The sequence below is a fragment of the Lepidochelys kempii genome, chromosome 1 (assembly GCF_965140285.1).
Source record: "Lepidochelys kempii isolate rLepKem1 chromosome 1, rLepKem1.hap1, whole genome shotgun sequence".
NCBI lineage: Eukaryota > Metazoa > Chordata > Testudines > Cheloniidae > Lepidochelys > Lepidochelys kempii.
The window spans coordinates 346604049-346628401 of NC_136380.1; the positions used below are offsets into that span (position 1 = coordinate 346604049).

The 24353-nt window shown below is 48.5% G+C and overlaps 1 protein-coding gene across 1 annotated transcript; it reads right to left on the minus strand.

Moving 5' to 3' along the window:
- Positions 1-556: 556 nt before the first annotated feature.
- On the minus strand, positions 557-24353 carry SLC35B4 (solute carrier family 35 member B4). Its single transcript, XM_073328873.2, has 10 exons — positions 24192-24353; positions 16124-16237; positions 15240-15342; positions 14174-14223; positions 12986-13067; positions 10636-10696; positions 9317-9426; positions 8604-8679; positions 6795-6870; positions 557-4180 (listed from the first exon to the last, which is right to left on the minus strand). Exons 1-10 carry the CDS (start codon positions 24266-24268, stop codon positions 3934-3936), a joined length of 996 nt encoding a protein of 331 aa, XP_073184974.1. The 5' UTR covers positions 24269-24353; the 3' UTR covers positions 557-3933.

Below are 24353 nucleotides of genomic sequence, written 5' to 3' on the forward strand. Positions count from 1 at the left end.
AATTAGCTTTAGAGAAACTTTAGAGCAATTAGCTTTCAAATCAGCCTTACCCTCCCAGCTAGAAAACTAAAGAGCTTGGTTTTCAGCTCCCACTGACTTCAAGTAGAGATGGGGAGGTTCTGCCCCACTGGAAAATAAACCTAGTTTCCACCACCCAGTTCTGACTCTGATTCAGCTGCCATCCTCTGTTCCTCCTGAGTGCGAGTTCTTTACTGATGGGCAGTCCAGATCCTCCAGAATGGGATCTGGTAGCAGCAGGAAGGTCGGGGCTCCTTGATTGCTCAGCGTTCATTTTTGTTTGCAAGCCAGCACTGAGACCAGTTACTGACCTTCCGGACTGAGCTGGGGCACACTGTCATTCGCAAACGCTGGGGCTGGCTGGCTGCTCCCCGGAGGGAAGGTTAACCCTGAAACCAGAGAGCCTGCTCTGAAGCCCACCTGTCGAAGGCAGTATGACTTCAAGGCAGCAGGACGTGGGCTACTTCCCTTAGCAAAGTGTGCTCAGCAGAAGGAACATACAACAACAAAAGTCACAGTCAGCAGTCACAACAAAAGCTAAGGGTCAGGAGCAGATTTATTTAACAATAGAAAAACCTCAAACCTAAATCTCTACTTCCATTAAGAAAGCATTTCAGATCTTTGGGGTTGGGCTTTTTCAAGTGTCTATTTGCATATGCGCTAAATCACTGTCGGTCATTCAAGTATACAATTTAAAAACAAGTCCCCTACCCCTACCGTGAGGACACTGACAGCTGACAGAGTGTCTCTAGATAGTCCAGGTTGTCTCACCATTTTCCTTCCCCTCTGCCTCTCATGAGTTTATAAAGACTATCACTTAGAGATACTAGAATACCGGAGGGAAGCCATCCCTACTGGTGTCTGGTGATAACTACTCTGCAACACCTAGACTGTCTTGTAAACAGAGATAGATGTAAAAACATCCTGGTGATTTCATTCAAATAAAATCCAGATACAGAGCATGGCAAAAAAACTGCATCACATGAAACAGGAGACCACATACAGTGTAGCTGATAAATGAGAGCAGCCTGTGTACAAATACATTACATTCACGTTTACACTTGCTAAGCTATTGTTTGGCTAGCTACAGTGAACCCAAACAACTTGAGCCACATTCACGGCTAGTGTAAACTGGTTCCATGTGGAGTGGAGGCCAGTGCTGAATTTGACTCCATGTCTCAGCCCCATGCCAGATTTTCACTCTTTGATCTACAAGCTTTACTGCTGCTCTAACACTGAATTCTACTTGTGCTGAACACATTCCCTGCTCTGAGTCTGTGTAAAAAGCTTTCCCCTGCTCCGTGATGAAGATCAAGGTGGAAATCTTACTTCTGGGCTCGTCTTTCCCAAGGTATGTATATACCAGCTGACGAGCAGAAGCAGGGTTTAAACCAAGTTATTTGTGGGAAGGAGGGATAGACCTTCCAGTGAACATGCAGGCTTATTCTCCCCCTGCCTGAGAAAATACTTTGAAAACCATGTGCCGTTTGGGGCACTCCAAAGGCAGGAAGTTTTGCTCCTCAGAGATATTGCTCTGAGTCAGCAGATGCCAACTCCATCCGGCTATGGGCGGCTTCACAGTTACAGGAAAGAATGAACTTCAAAGGCAGCGAATCCCTTCCCGTCCACTTGAACACTGATTGTAACATCGGGGTGTTTGCTTGTGTGCTGTTCTCTGACAAATTAGAGGAGCAGCCAGTGGAACAAGTCTTGTTGTCAAACTCAAAGAGCGTTAGGAACAGTGGAGCGTGAAAAGGATAGGCTGGCTGATTATGCCCCTTTCATTTAGTCTGTGTTATAAGCAGACACTTTCAATAGCACAGGAAGGAAGGAAGCTGTAAATTAGTTTGACCAGCTGCTCAAAGTCAAGACAGCTGAAAATGGGGAGCTAATCCGGCTATGGAACAGTTCTAGGAAGTGGCATTGCAAGCTTCCCCACAAGGCACCAGCTGTGACCTCTGGGGACCTCTGCTAAAGGTCATCACAGTGGCTAATTCAGTCCTTGTTCTCTGCTGAGACAGCCAAAGGCTGCCACCCTCAGAGCTACTTATGATGGCTTTCGCTCTTCTGCTATCACGGCTTATTCTAGCCAGATGCTCAGCTAGCTGCCTGTGGGCAGTAAATGTAATCTAATATGGGAACGTGTTGGCTTTGTATTCAGATTGGTTTATGCCTCTTAACATTCACCCATTAGCAGAGTCCCGGCAGTGTACTCACTTGCGGGTTTGTTACTGCACATTTATCTTTCCTCCTTGCTCCTAAAAAGGACAATACAGAACCCTGCCACTATTAATTCTCTATTGCTACAACCCCTGTGCAAGCTCATTCCTGAACACTGCTGGCCAGGTCTACCACAATGCACAGAACTTGTCTGTGCACTTGCAGCCAAACAGGAGGATACGCACATCCAAAGCCTCACATGGGGGGGTAGAAATGGCACGGCACAAAGAACTGGCACACCCAAATCAAAGCGAGGATCGGAAAGGTTGGCTCCTTGACCTTGCCAAGTCATTTAGCAGGACACTAAGTGGAAGCCATCTTTATGGACCTGATGTCACAAGAGCGCCACCCCTGGTTGATTCAGAGGCTTAAGCAGCAGCAGCAGCAGAGGGGGAAAGAGTGGTGAACACAGGGAAAGCTCCATGTTAGACCTGAGCAGTAACTTCACCATGGGATTCAGAGGACAGTCAACCATGCAAAGGCCTTCAACATGGTTGACTTCATCTGAGCCCTTCGGGGGAAACACCTGTAATTTCACTGGGCATGTCACTCAGCAGGGTGGTTCTCCTCTGCAAATGGAATGTAAAAGAGGCACCTTCTGATTGAAGAGATCTGTTCTCTGGCTGCACTCAGGAACACAAACAAAGCCTCTACTCTTAGCCACGCAGAGCCGACAGCCTCCAGCTCACTCACTCTTGGCTATTGCATCTTGTGCTCCAGTAGAATAGTCTATATTCTAAACAGTCTCATCTTGACAAACCCACTGGACTCGGGTTGCTAGGAGTCACTGGGGCTCTAATTTGGCCTGCAAAACCCTTCCGGTCCAGCTGGGTTCTTTGGATCAGGGCTGGCTTTACTATGCTAGCCATTAGGATGGGAAAAGCGACCTGTGAACTGGACACACTGACCAGGACGGAGTCCCCGGTGCCATTTGTCACCTGCGCTTTAAAAGGTGACCTGCAAAATGAAACTGAGTCAAGCCCTGATCTTACGTATGTCCGGAGCAGGAGACCAGGACAACAGCGTGACTGACCTTTTAAATGTCTTTCCCAGCTCAGTGACACTCTCTCACACGTCTGGGCTCACTGAAGAGCCCACAACGAGATATCCCAAATGGAGAGTCTTGTTGCAGGCTCTGCGCCGGTGCAGAATGCATCCTTCCTAGCCACGTGCACCGAGCCAAGAACGGCAGAGGACTTCACAGAGGGAGCAGGAGACTTGGGAAGAGTCGGTAGCCGCAGCAGTTTTGAATGCCCCCTGCAGCTAGGGAGCCAGCCCAGAAGCCGGGGCTTGGCATCCATGCTTTGCGATTGAACTTTACAACGCTGCGCTGGGCATTAGCGGCACCAGGCTGCGAGTAAGGTAATGAGAATGGTAATGGACAGCAGCCAAAGAGTAAAATCAGACAGGTGGGGAGGGAGGGTGGGCCGACAGCACCACAGGCAGGGGGCCAGTGCCAGGCCAGCGTCTAACAGACGCATCTTACCTTTACAGTATTAAAAATTTTAAAAGGACCATTTTAAAATGAAACGGGCTGCGAGCCGAACTCACTAAACTCGTTCTCTACATGTTCCCCACAGCTTGGCGCAGCCAGCAGCTACTCTGTATTACAGAAACGACCCCTCTTGCAGTGGAGTCCCTGGTGCTCTGCCCTGGAAAACCATAAAAAAAAAAAGTCCTTTCTGAGACGATCCTTTACTCCTTCTTGGCCTCCTTCTTCTGTTTGGCCAGCAGAGGCCCCAGGCTGGTCCACACTTCGGTGTACATCAGCGTGCCCACAAAGACAAAGAGGGTGCCCAGCCAGTGCCAGGCGGTGAAGGGGTTCTTGAAGTACAGGATGGAGAAGATGAGGCTGACAAACTTGCGCAGCGTCACCACCAGGGTGACGGTCAGGGAGGTGCACTCCGTGGTGAGGATGAAGACTCCCCGAATGCACACATATCTGGGTGGGGCAAGTTAAGGGCACAGCGAGTGGAGAGAAGCGCAAGCCGGTGGTTGGCCGTTTGAGAACATGGGGGCCTTGGGTGGGTCCAGTGGACAGATTAAGCCCTCAGGAAAGTGAAACGGATAGCACCAGCTTGAGCCAGGGACAGTGCAGCTAAGTGCTACTTCCCGACCTGCAGAACCCCTGCCATTCCAACCCTGAGCTCCTCCTGCCCAGCTCTGCCAATGCCCCTCCAGCCTGACCCACAGTCCCTCCTCCTGGCCTCTCCCCACACACAGAGCTCTGCCTATGCCCCTCAATCCTGCCCCCCGCCCCACCCTCCTATTCCAGTACTGCTCTCCCCGCACACACAGCTCTGCTGATGCCCCTCCGTCCTGACCTGCAACCCTCCTTCCACTCCCTGCTCTTCCAGCCATGGGCCCCCACTCAGCTCTGCTAAACTCACTCCAGTCCTGCAGCGCCCCCCAGGCCTTCTGTCCCTGTCGCCCAACCCAGTTCTGCGAAGGCCTCTCACCCCTGAAGGAAGCTAGGTTTGCTCATGTTCTTTTAATGCTAAAATATTTCTTATTTGCCCATCTAGCTTGTTCTTCCTCCCTGTTTCATGGTTTCTGTACAGACACTGCCCCTGCTCATAGCCATGACAGATATTCACAGGTGCTTCTCCTGCTGCCCCAATCGCCTACAGTCTGAAGGCTCATCTGCCCCACATAGCTGCAAAGGCACCTCAAAGCTACCCCCTCCCCAGGTTCCAGCCATCCATTCATGCACAATCCAAACTAGCCAATGGAGCACGGCTGGGAGATCTTTCTGCTCCTTTGCTCTATGCCCTGTTCCCGGAAGCTGGGTTTGCAGGCTCTCTGGTAATTCCTACCAACGTCCATGCACCTTTACAGCTCTCCCAATACAAGGGATGATACGATGTCCTTCAACAGAGGCCAAACCCTAGGAGATTCAGGATCTCTACCATGCACCTTTAAGTATAAGAGCTAGTAGCCTCATTCCTCACATTCAGGGCTAGACTTATGTGACTTAAGGCCACCAGCCACAAGGGAATACTCAAGATCCACCCCTGCCCCCACCCGGAAAGAACTGACTTTAAAGAGAGGCACAAAATTTGTTCTCCTCTTCTGAGCCCTTAACATGTTTCCATAGCCGTTTGCAGTGCCTATATGAATCCCCCCACTCCTCGACACCAGCCAGAGCTCTCGGAGAATCCAGCCATCATAATCTCAGAACCAAACACAGAGCTAGAGAAGCCGCTCTCTTAAAGAAGGGTTAAAAAGTTGCACTGATGTGCTGACAGCACCTGCTCAAGACCAGGGAGGCTAAATCTAAGAGCTATCAATCCTCCTGCTGCAGGGCATAAGCTGATAAACAGCAGGAGTGGAGAAGTTTCTTCCCCTCCACGCCCCCTTGCTAGAATACAGGAGGGATGTGTTTAAGGAGGTTTTTTTTTTTTTTTTTACCAAGAGGCTTGTGAAGCAGTAGAAAGGCTCCTCACTGGGGTGCAGAGGGAATAGTGAAACAAGGACCGATAGCTGGGGCGGGGGGGGGGGGGGGGGAATTTCTAAGACAAAGGGGTGGTAGAATTTCGACACAGAGCCAGCCGGCTGCCTTTTTCGGGGGATCGGGAAGCTTCTCACTGATCCATCTTTCCCCTTCCCCGGGACAGGCAAGAGTATTTGTATTCACAGGAATATTTCCACCCTCCTCTGACCCAGTAAGTGTAGAGGACAAAGGTAGAGTTCAATGATAGGTAAGTAGAGTTGCTTAAGTGCTAAAGCCAGTCAGTTGTCAAGTCATTCCACACACACAGGACCCTAGGCTAGCTTCTGCTGCTACTTGACTCAAATTATATATGCACAGCTGTCTGGATCTCTTTCCAAATTTCCTCTGAAGTATCCTGCAGTGGCTGCTGTCACAGAGAAGGATACTGGTCTAGGTGGAGTATTGGTTTGCTGCAGTGCAATGGGAGGTGGCATATTGTACTAGATGAACCATTGTTGCTTTATACGCAGGTGCACACAAGTTGCCATTGCAGAACAGATCAATCCTTGCACAGAGATTGGGAGGGAACAGAAACAGAAACCCCCCTTCCACATAAAGAGCTTACAATAACCGCAAGCCATAGCTCAGCAAACTGCAGGAGCATCTGTCTCACCCCTATATCACCGAGGTGTGTTCATAACAAACAAGCAACCAGAGGGTGCCATTATCGAAATGCTTGGGTCCCTGTCTCTTCTGTTGCCTTCACTCACCGCATTCTGCCTGAATTCAGAGAGCAAGAGCTTCCCTGCCTCACAGGACCCTCTCTGCCTGCCTTTTCCAACTTGACACGCACACTTTCAATAATTATTACCCGTAGAAGTTTAGCTGCTGTGTCCATACCTTACATCAGCTCAAGCGACCTGTCGATGCCTCTGGTCTCTTGGACACAACACGCACGCTGTTTCAGCAGCTGACAGCTCCTCTTGCACATCAGCTCTGAATTCAGGGAGATCTAAGAGCACAAGGCAGGATTTACACAACTGATCTTTTGGCCCCGTTTTCTCAAAACACTTGAATCCCTGCTGCCTGCCCTGGCTCTGCCGCCAGTGTGTTTGAAGGATACTGAGTGACGACGTTCACGACGAGGTAGAACCACATGATAGGTAAGGTCAGCCCGATCCCCGGGACTTGGAATGGCTCTGTGAGGAGAGGGGAAAGAAGAAAGGTCCATGTCTGATCTCAGCCCAGTTTTTAATAGCACAAAACCACAGGCAATGGCAACGAGCCCCCTTCTTGGTGGTCTCAGCAGGGAAGCCTCTCAATTGCATCTCACTCAGGGAGGCCTGCAGGAAAAGCTGTGGGGAGCTTTCATTGCGGCTGACGATGCTGTACCCACGCTAGCGATAAACACACCACAGCTCTGGAGACGGAAGTAACAGCTGCACATGCTCCAGGGGCCCTGGGCCCTACCACCTGGAAAGGGGCCCAGTTCTGGTTCTGATCTAGTGGGTTAACTTGACTTTTATTGCTAGACAGAAACATCATGGTGAGGTGCCATCTCTTACTGCTCGCTGGTGTCTCCTGTTGTATGTGCATTACACACAGAAGCTGGGCAAAGCTTTTGCCGTGATAAGCACCATGAGAGCTGTGCATTTCTGAATTCTCAGCTGAAGACGGGTCCACTATCAAGCAGCTATTGGCGGTGAGAACATGAATCCCAGTTTGCACGTGCTTCTGCAAGTTTTTCGGGGAGGAAAGAAAATCTCACAAAGGCAACACTGTGCTGGCAATACCCCACTGGAAAAGTGTGTGTGAAAAACATGTGTCATTTTCACACAGTTCATCTACCCGGACACGCATCACGGGCTAGAGCAGGGGTGGCCAACCTGTAGCTCCGGAGCCACATGCGGCTCTTCAGAGGTTAATATGCGGCTCCTTGTCTAGGCACCGACTCCGAGGCTGGAGCTATAGGCGCCAACTTTCCAATGGGCCGGGGGGTGCTCACTGCTCAACCCCTGGCTCTGCCACAGGCCCTGCCGTGCCCTGGCTCCTCTCCCCTCCCCTCCCAACCAGAGCCTCCTGCATGCCAGGAAACAGCTGCTTGGGAGGTGCAGGGAGGGAGGGGGAGGCGCTGATTGGTGGGGCTGCCGGTGGGCGGGAGGTGCTGGGAGCAGGTGATGTATTACTGTGGCTCTTTGGCAATGCACATTGGTAAATTCTGCCTCCTTCTCAGGCTCAGGGGGGCCACCCCTGGGCTAGATCCTCAGCTGCTGTAAGCCTCTGCAGCTTCATTGATTCCAATTTCATAGCTACGCCGATTGCAACCAAAGAATCTGGCCTGTTTTGTGCTCATGCCCTGCCCCATGCCAAGGCATCACTTATGTGAATGGTTTAATGAAATCTGTTATCACTTGATTTTCTGAATGGGGAGGAAAAACAGCCCTTCTTTTCCGCTAGATAGAAGGATTTTCATTTTTACATGGCTGTGATTGACGAGGGAAGATGAACTGTGTGTTACAGGGGAACCTGTTTACGAAACATCACGTAGAAAAGTTTTTGGCTGTCAGATAAAATTGGGGATCTGTGTATGTGAGGTGGGGCTTATTTAACAATAACATTCACCAGTTTTCAGGTTTCACTTCTGCATGTAAGTAACTTCATGCACACAAAACAGACCCACTGATTTTGACGGGACTACTGATGATAGATAAAGTTAAGCATGGGTGTATTAGCAGGGTTGGGAACTTGACGAGTTTCTAATCCCTCTGCTGGGTTAAAGCATTCTTCATAGCAATCCACAGATTTAAGTTCAGAAGGGAGCACTGTAATTACTTAGGCTGACCTATATAACCACCAGCCAGAGAGTCTCACCCAGAGATTCCTGCACTGCAGAGAAGCAACAAGTGCATCGACTTGCACAAAGAAAACTCACCAGACTGGCTGAAGAGAACAGCATGGGCGTAGATGTCCGGAGCGAGGAGGAGGAAGCCAGGGAGGGGCAGGGCATGCTATGGCAAGAGACAGAAATTCAATGCAGAGGTCTAAACTGACACCATTCAGAGAATCCACATCAGTACAGGGAGCCAGTGTATGTGCATTTCAACTAATATTAAAGGACAAATGCTTTAACATACTAATTGCCACTACGAGGCTGCCCGTGTATAATCTGAGCTCATGTACAGTTTATCCATCCCTCCGACCCCAAGTGAAAATGATCAGTCACTCTTGGAAGACCAGTCCAGGATTACGACAGGATGAAATGCATTCACTGACCCAGCCCTCAAGTTCTAAAGGGCTGAACACCTGAGCAAGAAGCTTGGGGACAGTTTTTGATCAATGCAGGCCTCATTTCCCCTACCCCCTCTACAGTATAGTAACCTGGCATCATAGGACTTAAAGATGGGAAAGGACCTATTATAAAATCATCATGCAGGATTATTTCCTACAAAACATTTCCTACCGCCGAGCACCGCCAGGGATTGCCCTCATGGCTCTGACCATAGGATCAGGGCCTTCAGGTCTGGATTCTTTCTAAAAAAAGGTTCCATCCGGGCCAGTGGCTCTATCGCATGGAGCAGACTAGAACACTGCATGAAATGTATATTTGAAATACTTTGGTTTGAGATAAAGCCAGCCGTTGCTTACGTTGTAAAACAGTGCCTCCTTGGAATGCTTTCCAAACTGTTTGTAGATGGTCTCTTGAAAGATCCCCATTCTGGCTGACATCAGGAGGGCGAAGGTCAGTGCCACGATTCCTGTAACACAAAAGCAGCCTTACTGTCCTGCCCCAGAGCTTAATAAACCTCACGTCAATCAGCGTAGGCAGATCTCCAGGGCATGACTCGAAACGCAAGAGAATGGGAAAGCCGACAAGAGACTGGTGCCGCAGCCAAAAGATGTTGGGGCCTTTGACTATTTTACCCATGTGACTTAGGCGCTACGTCTCATGGAAAGCCAATAGGGTTTAAGCACCTAAGACCCATTTTCAAAAGTGATTTCGCTGCTTTAGATGTTACCCCCTTGACTGATATCAAAATCTAAAGCCAGCCCCTAGATGGAGTTACTGCCCCACATGCAAAGAGACTAATGATGATATTGGGTTCCTCAAGATATCAACCCCGGCCACTAAAAGCAGCCAGAAAGTGAAGACTGGCCATATTAAACTCTTCAGTGCCAGTTTTCTAAAAAGGTTCCTCCATGGTATATCAGACCCATAAAATACAACCAAGCTTGTAGGTAACTGCTCCCTCATGGGGTAGTCTGCAGTACCTGGGTGAACAAGAAGGCCCTCTATTGTAGGGAGGAATTGGGCCAATACTGTCGGCATACATATGGGGCCAAATACATGCCTGGTTTAAACCTGCTGTAGGCAATGGAGTGACACCCAGGACTGAGACTGTCCTTTGATCTCTAAGCAATTCTTTTACTCCCCCCCTTCAGCTTCAGCGGATGACGGGATGCTGCAATATTTTCAGAAGCCATCATTTTTTGGGTTATTCTCCCATGTCTCTTTCCTACAGGGAGTCTGCTTTACAGAGTTAGGCCCAGATTCTAATCTTGGTTACATCAGTGGCACCTGTCAAATGGAGATCAGACTCTGCCCTGTTTGTACTTAATATGAATCTCTCAAATTCACTGCTGAAAAGTAACCTGGGAAGAGACCTGATAAAGGAGCAACCCAGCTCTGTCACTAACCCACACGAACACTTTGGATACTATTTTTGACCAGCTGGTTGCAAGCAGCTTTTTGCAATGTGATAGGCTTGTATCAACAGGGTGAGAGAGGGCAACGTGATTCTGCTTAAATCGATAGCAGAAATGCAACTGATCCCTGGAGCCGGGCATCCCACCGCTCTCTGCTGCCGTGCAGTTTAAGCACGGCTGCAGGCCTAGAGATCAGCCCCATGAAAGCAACTTCGACCAACATAATTGCAAAGCCAATTAGCGTCACTGCACTTACAGACCTAACAGCCACCACATGAAGACATGGAGTCCGTCCGCTTCACTTAAGCTGGATTTAGAAGCCTACGGAAGGTGGGGACAAGAGAGTCAGATCATTATAATGGATGCAGTTTGGCAGTTTTCAAGGGACTAAGTTTGTCTCTCTGTTCCCAATAGCTGATGGATTGTGTTCCAAACCTACATACACCCAGGGTATCGAAGACAGCCCGGAGTGTCCTTCCTCTGCACCTGTAAGTCCCTTCACTGGTTACAGAGAGTATGTGGTAGTTCTGGCTTTCACCCCTGCTTTAGTGAAATTGGTGGGGTATGGATAGAAGATCAGCAAAGCATCCCTTTCAAAGAAACACACTGGCTGAAGACATATGTCGCTTCCCCTCCCCTCCCTTTATCCTAACTCTTGACTGACTGTGTGGGTTATGATGAAGCGGGTATTTTGAGATATTTGTTGTACTTGGAAAAAATAATCAGTTACCAAGAATAATTAAAAAGTACCATGCTGACACAGCCCGCAGCGTTCTATGAGGTCTTTGAAAGCATTAAACGAGCAATCAGTGCCACCGGAAAGCCTTTGAAAGCCATCCCCAACTGCAGACAATTCTGTGTTTACTTGGAGATTTAGTCACTTTAAATGGATGGGTGAGAGATAACGAGAGAGCTGGCCAGGACTCCGAAGGTCTGGTGAGTGTCCTGAACCAGAGTGGCCCGCTGCTCAGAGATGACAGGTTTCAGAGTAACAGCCGTGTTAGTCTGTATTCGCAAAAAGAAAAGGAGGACTTGTGGCACCTTAGAGACTAACCAATTTATTTGAGCATAAGCTTTCGTGAGCTACAGCTCATTTTATCGGACGCATCCTGTGGAAAGTGTAGAAGATCTTTTTATACACACAAAGCATGAAAAGATGGGTGTTTACCACTACAAAATGGTAAACGCCCATTTTTTCATGCTTTGTGTGTATAAAAAGATCTTCTACACTTTCCACAGTACGCATCCGATGAAGCGAGCTGTAGCTCACGAAAGCTCACGCTCAAATAAATTGGTTAGTCTCTAAGGTGCCACAGGTCCTCCTTTTCTTTTTGCTTAGAGATGGTGAGCTCCTGAGGAAGCCAACAGGAGCTGCAGGTGCACAGCCTCCTTTGCGGGGTAGAAAACAGACTTATCCAAGCGTGCGCCTATTGAAAATGGGATACAGGCTCACACATGCCGATACCCACGCCTGCACTCCATGGCACATGCCGAACTCACAGTATTTGCTGTGAACCTATTAAAGTTAACTTGGATTATTACTTCTAATCTAGTCTAGAAGTACAGCTGTTCAGTGCATCTGGGGATGCATTAATCTCCTGAAATCTGCATTATAAATAAGCAAGGATCCTACAGAACCCAGCCTCTTTCACTGCAGACTAACTGTAAGCAGCTGTCTCTGTGAAAGAGCAACAGGGCTGCTTATAGTTATTGCACAAGGAATCAGGCCTGGCTCCATGAGAATCTTGTAAGTTTTTCCTCTCTACAGGTGCCTGTGAAAGCAGGAGATTGGTCTCCGACCCAGGAGGTCCCTTCCGATTCTACGTTCTGAAGTATATTTTCCCCCATGATAAAGCGTTATTGTCACTGCAAGTCTGCAGTGGGCTTACACACTATTCAAACCCTCAAAACTAGGCCAAATTAAATCAGTTTTCACCAAGACCCTGGAAGGGGCATCTCTCTAAGACCTATCTCCATGGTCAGTTTCAATTTTCTGGACTTACCTCTTTAAAACCTGTTAAACCAAGAAGGAAAAACCTAAAACAAGAAAAGTTGCACACGTGTGTGCATTCTCCTTACCCCGAAACCACACTCTCCTTGCTCACAAAAAATTGCCATCCTGTTTATGCTCAAACTTACCCAAAAAAATAAAAATCACACTTGGTTTCGGGCCAGGCCTGGAAAATTCTAGTTTGAAAAGTGACCAGTTCTGGAAGCTGAGAGCAAGGTTTTTAGATAAGCCACTGCCACTCTAAGCAAAGTCACCACAATGGTTGTGCAACAGGTAATACTCAAATATATTAACCCCAATAATTCTGTTTCCTCTGCAGGTGAAAGTAACTTGATATTCAGTGTGCCCCTTGGAAAAGAAAAAACTAAGCAGCATGTCATAAAAGGCACCTTGAACTAAAAAATAAAAAAAAGGGAAGGCCAGCAAAAATCAGGTGTCTGACTGTGGGAAAGCTCTCTAGGGAAACAGACAAAAATAGGCAGTGTACTTCCTTCCCATTGATACAAAGGGAATTGTCTGATTAAGGCATCCGTGGCAGCTCCTACTGTTAATAGGGCTCACAGCTGCACAGACTCAGACACTTGAAAAGCATTCCTTACCACTTGCTTTGCAGACATTAAAGTGCAGATAAAGATCCCCATGGACACCAGGGCTATGGATGTGTATTTAGACACACTGTATCTGCAACAAGAGAAGAACAGAGAGACTTCAGCATTCTAGTCTCCCCTTTCCAAGCTGGGAGCTTTCACCCAATGCTGCACTGAAGAGGCATTAGGCCTGATTCTGCTCAGTTACCCTGGTGTAAGTCTGGAGTAACTACTGATTGGAAACTATTGAACAGAAGATCCACGGAAAAGCTCTTTCAGTTCTAGCCCTTTCCATGCTCAAAAATTTAAGTGCTCTCTTTCCAAGAACTAGTCCAGGACCAAAGGGTTCCTAGCCCCACTAGATCACAAGATAGGGAGCCTTAAGATCATGTAATTCTGATTACTCTCTTGCTGAGCCACTTACTTTTCATTCGCTGATACCCACACACAGATGGAAAGGTCAGCAGAAAAGAGCTCTTATGGCAAAACCTAGCCTCACTCCCGCCTGGCCCAGCAGCATGTCTCAAGCCCTGGTTCATCAGTGCTAACAGTATCTTTTACATAAACCAGCCACTGGAGGGGGACAAAGACCCACACGCTCCTATTGCGGCAAAACCAAAAGCTTCTTGAAAAATATTTAAGCCGATACCCCACATGGAAGGGAGTCCTACCCAGGCCTCCGCTGGAAGGCTGGTGGCTGCAAAGGGAGTGACAAGGGCTACTGAGTGACAAAGCACTCTCTTCCCTGTCGCTCCTCAGCCACTTACAGTCACACGGCCAGCCCATGATCAGCAACCTGGGATCAACTCTCCTTAACTACTTACCTATCAGTAAGGGGTGATATAGGGCTTAATCGATTAATGATCATAAAACACTGTGCAGCTCAGACAGAAGGTGGTACAGAAATGCAAAGCAATGGTACTGAAATGCTCCCCCTTCAGATACAGCTGGAGCACCAATCCCAGCTTTGATATGGACTCCCTCCCTGACTTCTGGCAAGTCACTTACCTTCAGTGCCTCAGTTTCCCCATCAGTGAGAGGAGGAGAACACTTACACTGGGGAATGACAGATCAAGTCTGAAGTGCATTGCAGATGAACAGGTTTGCACATGTGCCAAATGCTGCTGACTATCAGATGTTGCCCTGACTAAGTCAATAACATACATTTTTTTTCTGATGAAACCGGGAGGTATAATTTACCTTTTTTTCAGAATGATGATACCTAGAACCATGCTCGCTATTAGAGAACCCTGGAGAGGTGGGGGGGAGAGAAAAGCAAAACAAGGTCAGTGTGTCAGGCACCCGCCCAGAAATAGGAACACATTCAACAAGAAATCCTGTGTGCTCTGAACAGTTAAGTACAGTTCACTAATAGAAATAACAGCTTCAAGATAAGGACGGAGAGAGACCAAAATCAGAGAAGGACAGATTCTCATTGGACCCAGAGAAGAGAAGTAATAGGACTTGCGGGCGCAGCAGGGAAATTTAGGTTTTCTCCTTGTTGTATTTACGCTAAAACAGATACAAAGGCAGTTCAGGAAGAGAACAAACTAAGAGAGTTTCTGGCATCAACATTGTGGGGAACAAGCATAGACCCTCTATCTACCTGGGGATGGCTCAGGAATGATAATGTTCAGGTGAGAGAACTACGAGGTTATCTAGCTCAGCGCAGGACTGGTTCCTAGACTGTATCCTCTTTTTATTTTATTTTTTAAACAGTCTAGATTTAAGATGTGTCAAGCCATTGGCCATCCACCGCTTCTCATGGAAGGTTACTCCACAGCTTAGTAAGCGATACCTGATACTCAAGCATTTGATACATTTCCTTTTTGCTTTAATGTAAGTTTACCTTGCCACTTGTTTTGCAGACATTAAAATTTGTGAAACTAACATGGACGGGGCAGCATTTTCTAAACCATGAGGTGCACCCACTAGGTGGGCATGAAGGACTAGCAGCGTGAGCACACACATGCGTGCTGTGTAAGCCTTAATACGGCATGGTGCTGCAGAAGGGAGGAGGTGAGAAGGGTTTAGTTTTCTTAAGGTGGGGCTCAGCTTTCAGGTGACATCTTCTTACCCAAATGATCCTGTTTGTACATTTCATGGCTCATTGGGTTAGTACATCTCCCCATGCTAGTAGTTTTATTATGTCAAAGTGAAGCTCTCCTCCTCAACCAGGCCTGGAGGGAGACTGAACAGACAGGTTCCGCTCCCCTGGGACATTGTGCATGCCCACACTGAGAGAAAGGCTGGCAGAGGTACTCACTGATCTGAAGATCATGTGGAGTGGCATGGCTATGTTTAGATTCAGGGCGTAGTTATTCACTACGCTGACTGTGAAGAACATGGCCACCATGATCAGGTAGTATCTGAAAGGGAAACACAAGGGGCTGGTCAGCAAAGCAAGTTGACGACCGGGAAGTTCCTTCTAGATGTTCTCTCATGCAATGCTCAGGCAGCACTAATCTGGGAGCCCCAGAGACTCAAGTTCTCTGCTCATCCTCCGAGCAGGAAAAGCCCAGGCGGTGCAAGTCTCCCTCTCTTACGTGCAACAGTGCTCCCACATCTGCTCCAGGGTGGGTGGGGAATTCAATCTCCATCATCTCCGTAAGTAGACTGTTGGTGCCAGCAACAGGATCAACTGTGAACAGGCTGGTATTTAGCGATACACTCGGCACCAGTCTGAAACCAAGTCGTTTCACACAGGCCATCAAGTCGCAGGGATCAGAGGTGGAAAAACCCATCAGGTTTTCTAGGCCACACTGCTGCCAATGCAGGATTGTTCCCCACAGAATAAGTGGGGGTAAAAGAAGAATTTTTGCAAGACTTCTTTCCCCACAGATTTCCAGTGGGCCCCACTCATTACCAAACCCAAGAGAGATCCAGTCCCCTAAAAGACACGCTTGCTTACTCAACAGCTACTAACATGTTCCTTAGGAGAGAAGACTCTGAAAGTAGTTTCCTATTAATAGTCCTGGATAAATGAGTTCATATTTTACCAGGCATGACAAGTTCTGAATGAGGCGTTGCTAACTCTGGAAAACGAATGGGGTTTAGACGGACAAAAGGATAAGCTGTTTTATTAAACACGAAGAGATAACAGATATCTAGTCAATTCAAGCCCAGCCAAAGCATTTAAGTCTACTGTACCTTATTGGGATGGCTGGCCGCTTCCTTCCAAAGTTGGCTTCAAAGATAAAACCTTCCACTGCTATAAATAAGAACTGTGCAAATGTCACTATGTTCCCGCATCCTGGAAACTCTCTGGATATGTGGGGAAGAGAGAGAGAAGGAGAAACATGACAACACAGAATATATTGTAACTGAATGCACCCAGGAGGAGACCAGTAGCTTACACACATTCATAGAGCACTTACCAGTGTTTACCATTCTAACACACCAGACAAGCTTACTTAGCATGGTTCTTACATAGCCCTAATCACTGCAGTATAGGTACCTCCACCGTAAATTCATATACAAACTACTCACAAGGATCACTTCACTTATCACTGGGATGTAGCAACCTCTGGGGAGCAGCTTGGAGCTGTTTAACAGTGCACAGCAACACCACTCAGCAGGCTTAAGACAGGAAGTGAAGTAGGATATCATTTTCTTCTATACAGGTTTTTTGACTGCCAGCATCCTTGTATATCTGAGCACCTTACAGTCATGTTATTCACATTGCTTAATGCAGCTGTCACCTGTGGCTCATTCTCTTATCCTTCCCCCAAGAGGAGAACTGTGCATGTGGTGGAAGGTTTGGGTTTGATAAGAAGAGAGATATTCTTTTTTATGTATCTATCTGTGTTTGCTAGAAAAGGCTAGTCAAAATGGTGCACCTTGCACTTGGAGAGGAAGGAGATAAGGTTTAGGATGGTCTTTAGTTCCTGGGGGAGTTTGTTCCAGCCTCAGACAGCCCCTGAGAGAGCTCTGTCTCTTGAAGCGCTTTACCCTCATGGGAGAACGTTTCACTGTGCCGGAGGAGCAGAGCTGTTGCCCAGAGTCCTCACTCTGGAGCGTCAGGCGATCTTTCAGATATCCTTGCCCCTGGCCACTGAACACGCTGAGAAGCAGGCCCGAGACCTTTAGATTGCTATCCATTGGAAACTGCAGTGAAAACTAGGAAAGAGAAACGACTAGCCATTTGGAATTCAGCTAGGACACCAGCGTTACTTACCTTGCGTTTGATTTTTGCAAGAAGGGCTTTGATCTTTAACCACCGTAAGAGGGCAGTGTTTCAGTTTTACATTTCATCAGAAAGATTTGGGCTACGGTAGCACCTCTGTGCTAGGCCCTGTATGAACACAGTAAGTCAGTACGTACAGTGGCATAGGTCCATCTGCCACTATGCTGGGGCATTTGCTCAGTACTGACCCAGAGGGGAGAAAGTGCCACCTATTGGATCACTCATTTAAATGAAGCTTATTGAGATGAGCAAGCATACAAGATACAGTGCAGTCAGACGGACACAGGATCGGGCTTCACAGAAATAATGAATTTTTGTACCAGGTGTCCACTCCATCATATTTGTTTCTACTTGGTAGCAGGTTGCCACATCTTACAGTTACTGTTGTCGCCTCTTTCACTCCTCTCAGAGCCAGACTCAATTTTCCTTCCTTGCATTTCAACAGGAAATCTTTTGAAGAAGCGCTTTTTCCACAGCTCAGGGTTTGGATGGTGGAACGGAAGATGTCTCCGTTTTACTGTGTCACATGGTTAACAGAGCTGTTCCTCCCTGCACTTCCAGTGTCTGATTGCCTGTTATGGAACTGCAAAGAGCCTATGTTCTGTCTCTCACTGAGCTAAGGCAGTCTGATTGGGTGAGGTTTCTGTGTATCACTATTGTTTGCTGTGGGGTTTTTATTGTTTATTTGCTGTTCTTCCTGATGTACTGGATAGGGTCTTGGTTTTAGGGTTGGTGTGTCTTGAACATTCATTTCTGAGGGGGGTTATTTTATATCACTACGTTACCTTGATGCTAAAGAGTGGATGGCTCATTTGGGCTCTTGCTTTAAGTTGTCTGGTATGGGTCTTCTAGTATCTTGGGTGGGGAGTAAGCATAGGGTTACTTGCTATTTATGGCAGTAACTAGGTGTTTGCTTGAGACCTCCCATTCCAGAAATGATCGAGCCCAAACCTGCTTAGCTTGGGAGATCAGACATGACAACAGCATTAAGTGTTTGGTGCACATGGGATATTCAGTGCTGGAGTAGTGTGCTGGGCCCAGGATATCAGCGAGACAATTACTTCTCACCCACCTTGTTTCAGGAAGTGGTATTTAGGCAATGCAGGAACAACTAGAAGGAAGCCAGTTTTTCTTGTTACAGTGTCGGGCTTCCACAAACTATTGGTAGTGAAACACAGAATCCAATCCCTGAGATTCAGGCCCCTGCTGCCCGGTTCTTCTTCTCCCCCCAGGGGCCCAACCATCTCCCTACCCCTGGTGGTCACTAACTCAGGAGTCTGGATCACCGCCAGTGTAATATTCCTCCAATACTTGCCCCTTCAGTGCTCCCATCCCACCACAAGATCTGGAAGTCTAATGCTCCTGCACTAAATATAAAGTCTTGTTGAAATTGTAGAGCTCTGGGAGCAAATGGAGAAACCATAATTAATCTAAGAATCAAGCAATTACTCACAAGGGTGTGACTGTGTCCTGAGGTGAACCAACTACCGGTTGCATAAATCTACTGTGTGTGTGTACACGTGTGTGTGTGTACTGGAATAGCCAGGGCCAACATTCAGAGATTCTCCCAAGGAACTTTGATGCTGGGACAGGACAACATGCAGCTATCACAGAGCATTTGCTAGAGTACATGACTGGCTGGAAGCTCAGATGCAAGAGCAGCCCACTATGCTGTGCCCCTCCCCGCCCAATTGCATGGATGCGTCATGCTGACTGTTGCTAGTTTATAGTCATAGGGGACAACTGAAAGTTGAGTTGACACTTCCCCTTTTCTGACAGTCTCTGAAAACCACCGACCCCTCTGCTGCAACAGAGAAACCAGTGCAAAGGACTCTTGAACATATCTGAGCGCTGGCTGTGACGAGCTAAAACTCTGGTGTTTCAGACTGGAGAGGACCCATTTTTCACTGATTTGCTGTCCAGTTGTGTTTAAGTTGCAAACTCAATTAACAGGAATGTGTAGACAAATATGTTGTTAGCCATTTGTAGGTCTCTATCTGGCCTTTACATTTGGTTCACATCCCAGGATTGGTGTGGGGTGATTTGAGAGGGGCTGGGAAAGAGGAATTACAAGCCTGGTGGGATGCCAGAGTGGTCTCTGACTAGACTAGGATTTGGTCATTCATCTAGTCCATTCCCCTTCACTCTCTCTTGAGCCACAGGAACTCTGCCTCATTGCTCCACAAGTAAAAGTAAGAAGTTAGGGACAAGCCCGGTTCTAAATTGTGTTGACATAAAGCTATCTGCAAATTTTACAAGACAAATACAAATGAAAAACAGACTAACCAGCCACACACCCATATAACAGTATCCTGACACCTTGGCAGGTTTACAGAAAATGGCTAAGAGCCTAGTTATATCAATTAATTTTTTACAGCTATTTTAACTCTACCCAACTAGGCAATTCTCTTTCTTTAGGACAATAATCCTCCAATAAATTTAAATTACATACAAATTGTAAGGCACCAGAAGGCTGGGTGGTTCTGGGTCTCTCATTTTGCTATTACATTAAGATCACGACCCTTTTTTGTTTCACTTCTCTTCCTGCCTTCTAGGAGACTGAATTTTCTCTTCTGGGCAGCCTGGTACAAAGTCCAGAATGCAGGATTTTTCTGTAGCATGGGCTAGAACAATGGCTCTCAACCTTTCCAGTCTACAATACCTCTTACAGGAGTCTGATTTGTCTTGTGTACCCCCTAGTTTCACATCACTTAAAAACTACTTGCTTACAAAATCAGGCATAAAAATACAAAAGCATCACAGTACACTAGTACTGAAAAACTGCTTACTTTTTATTTTTAAAGTTATATGGTAAAAATGAGATCAACTGGAATACAAATATTGTACTTACATTTCAGTGTATAGTATATAGAGAGAGCAGTATAAACAAGTCAGTGTGTGAAATTTTAGTTTCTACTTACTTCACTAGTGATTTTTATGTAGCCTGTTGTAAAACGAGGCAAATATCTAGATGAGTTGATGTACCCCCCCAGAAGACCTCTGCGCACCCCTGGTTGAGAACCACTGGGCTAGAACTCATTACAGAGAACAGCTTTTCAGCCGCCTCTCTGCCCATTCCCAATCACATAACTGTTAGCGTCTGGGAACAGCAGCAACTGTCTGGACGAGGTAGCAGGAATCTCTTGAAGCAATTTTGCAGCTGGAAACAACTAGAATAGCCAAAACCATGCAACCAGCCAGCTCTCAGCAGACCATTAGAAAGTGGACCACAGTTTGGGAGTCCTGGCATAATGGACTTGCTCATTCAGTTCATCTCATCCAAGTGGCTGTTCTAATGTATTTCTATCTGTCGTTATGAAGGGACTGGCTACAGTGTCGTGCGCTCTCTCTCTCTCTCTCGCATTATGTATGTGTATATAGAGTACATCACCTGTCAGGCCTCCTTCATACATCATAAAGGAGAAGAGTCCATGTGCCCAATTCAAAAAGGGAAAAGTCCTTTTTGCTGGTCACCTTTAAAGAAGTCTGCAGCACGTTGACATCTTACATTTAGTGAGGATGATTTACCTGCAGTGTTCTCAGGTGAAGTTTCAAAACATGGAACTCAACTCTGGTTTGCTAAGTGGATTCATGTGGATCTCTTTCTGATACCAAGCGTGATGCTTTGCTACCAGTATCCTCTTCTTTTTAGGTTATCATCTTAAGCTCTGATCCTGCAACCAGATCTATACAACTCATGCCTCTATATAGAGCCTCATTGACTTGGGGCCTTAATTGCTTGAGCAGGGGCTAAGAGGCCTGAAAACCAATCTGTTAGGTTTGTATAGCTTGAAAGCTTGTGTCTCTCACCAACAGCAGTTGGCCCAATAAGAGATTGCAGCGTTGACTCTGAAATTTTCTGGATTTCAACTGCTTGCTTTTTTGATAACCACAAAATCCTCTCTGAGGTTTTCATCCTTTTAAATGGGAAAATCTGAGCTCAGCCTCAACTCTAGCTTAATAAAACACTGCCATATGCCAATAATACTGTATAGCACTTTGCATTTTCAAATACTGTAGGGACATTAAATATAGATTATGTAGGTAAACACTGGCATGTTACTGATGGGGAAACTGAGACACAGAAAGGGGCTGTGACTTGCACAGGAGGCATTACAGTGTTGCCAGCTCTCATGATTTGATCATGAGTCCCGTGATATTTTTAGGGCCCGAGCTCCTTGAGTCATATGAATATATTAAAATCTCTGCTTTCATTTGAAACCCCCTCTCCCCCCCAAAAAAACCCCCCTAAGTTTGCAGAGAAAAACTTGAAAACATGACTCAAGTGCACCCTAAAGGCTCAAAAATGAGAAGGCAAATAAAAACATTAAAAAATAGTATTTCTGAGGAAAAAAAACAAAGACACAAGTGGTTAAGTCAACCATGATGTTCGGTGGTTGATGGTTTGATTTTTGAAAACCTGGGGTTGGCCATGCTGCCATGTACAGGGATGTAAACCAGGATAACCTGGCTCTTGACACGGACACACTGGTTGCCTTGGGCACATCACATGCCTGGCCTGATTTTTCTGACGTTCTAAGCACTCACACATGCCACTGACTTCAGCGGGCAGTTAGTGCTACGGCTGCCTTCAGGGCTGACCCACTGGAGTCTGAACTGGGAACCTTCAAAGCTAAAAGCATTGACTGCTACAACTAGAGGTAAACAGCCAATGCTCCTGAGCTAGGGACTGTAACAATTCATATCCTCTGCAGACCCGCACAGAGGGAGGGAGACCTGATACACACTCACCAGTGGGTTATATGAGCACCTCCAGGGAGGAAAAGAGACAGGTCATTAATTTCTTTGAGCCTCACTTTTCTCATCCACAATATGGGAGTCATGTCACAAACCTACCGCACAGGGGGCTTCCCCCCTCTGCTATCAGAGGATTTTCCTTCACTCTCAAGGAACAGTCTCTCCACATATTGCCATCATACGATAATGCTCCCATTTGCAGACCAGGCTCCGGTACCCACCATACGCTCTCCCCTTTCTTCTAACACAAGGGAGACCCCTCATGTCCCATTACACAGCTGTCTCCATCCCCATCCCATGCATGCCCAGGGCTTCCTCTCCCTATTATTTAGAAAACTATTTGCAGCTGTGTATGAGTCATTCTGCAGGAGTGTTGGGAAAAGAAAACAGACACCCCAACACATTTTAAGTTGCTGCTCCTGTTAAAATCTTATGCCCTATCGCTTCAGGTGCATTGCCACAGATGACAGCCCCCTTCTCTTTAATGCAGGCATGCATCCCAGGGGGAACATAGGCTCCAACAGGTGATGCACCCTCTTAAACTGCAGCATGGCCAGAAATTGGGGTCCACCCTGGGCTCCAAGCTTGGTTGTTTAGAGGGCCCAGTCACAAGACTAGGGCACTAGGTAGCCATCTAGCTCCACATTGGGGTGGACTCTGGGATACAGGGCAGCCCCCCTGAATTCAGCATTAGATCTGCCAGATAAGGGATTACAATACTGAATGACAATGGGCTAAGAACCGATCCCCAAGGAACACCACCAGAAACACCTTACTCAATGGCCCCATACATAGGATAGATAGCACGATGCTGAGCTATGGACTGAAATCTGAGGTGGGTCAAAGCACATGGTCGTAACAGTGGGGTGCAGGGTGGCCCCAGAAGCTCTGGGGTGAATCAGAGCCCACAGCCAAAGCTCTGGGCTGCCAGACGCCCATGGCTGGGAAGAGCACCAGGTGACAATACCCACACAAGGTGCAGACTTATCAAAAACTGCTTAGCCCCCCCACCCCCTAGCTTCACAAGTGCCCCCAGCCTGGGCCTTAACCTAGTGACCCCAGCATGGCACTCCCCCACCCCAGCAGGCTGTGCACAGACCAGACCCCACAATCCTAGGGCGCTAACAACTCTCTGGGCCAGATGCCCCCAAGCCTAGGGGACAGCACAAGAACCTTGCCCCCGAAGATGCTACCACTCACCCGGTGGGGAGCCCCCAGGCCAGGGACACTGCCCCTCACCCAGGCAGTGACAATACACCTGGCCAAGCAACACCAGCTCAGAAGCCCTGCCCGCCCCCCCGCCCAGTAGCCACATCAGGAGCCATGCCCCCCTCCAAACCCAACCCAGCCCAGGAGCCACATCAGGAGACCTGCCCCCCTCCAAACCCAACCCAGCCCAGGAGCCACATCAGGAGACCTGCCCTCCCCCAACCCAGCCGCCACATCAAAAGCCCAGCCCCCACCCCCACAAACCCAACCCAGCAGCCCTCCCCCCCCAAGCCCAGGAGCCCTATCAGGAGACCTTCCCCCTTCCCCCAACCCAGGAGCCCTATCAGGAGACCTGCCCGCCCCCACCACAAACCCAACCCAGCAGCCCTCCCCCCGCCCCCCCCCAAGCCCAGGAGCCCTATCAGGAGACCTTCCCCCTTCCCCCAGCCCAGGAGCCCTACCAGGAGTCCTGCCCCCCCAACCCAACCCAGCAGCCCTGCCCCCCCACCCCCAACACAGGAGCCCTATGAGGAGACCCGCCCCCCCAACCCAACCCAGCAGCCCTGCCCCCCCATCCTCAAGAGCCCTATCAGGAGACCTGCCCCCCCCAACCCAACCCAGCAGCCCTACCCCCCCACCCCCAACACAGGAGCCCTATGAGGAGACCCGCCCCCCCAACCCAACCCAGCAGCCCTGCCCCCCCATCCTCAAGAGCCCTATCAGGAGACCTGCCCCCCCACCCCCAATCCAGAAGCCCCATCAGGAGACCTGCCCCCCGCAACCCAACCCAGCAGCCCTGCCCCCCCATCCTCAAGAACCCCATCAGGAGCCCTGCCCCCCCACCCAGGAGCCCCATCAGGAGCCCTGCCCCCCACCCCCACCCAGGAGCCCCATCAGGAGACCTGCCCCCCCACCCAGGAGCCCCATCAGGAGCCCTGCCCCCCACCCCCACCCAGGAGCCCCATCAGGAGCCCTGCCCCCCACCCCCACCCAGGAGCCCCATCAGGAGCCCTGCCCCCCCACCCAGGAGCCCTACCAGGAGACCCGCCCCCAATCCCACCCCACCTGGCCAGCAGCTCCAGGAAAACCACGTTGCTGCAGCAGCCGCTGAAGACCAGCCCGACGGCCAAGGCGCGGCGCATGGTAGCGGCTGGGGGCCCCGCTCCCACGGCCGCGCTGAGCCTCCGGCCGGCCCCGGCGCCATCCCGCCCTGCGGTAGTTCCTCCC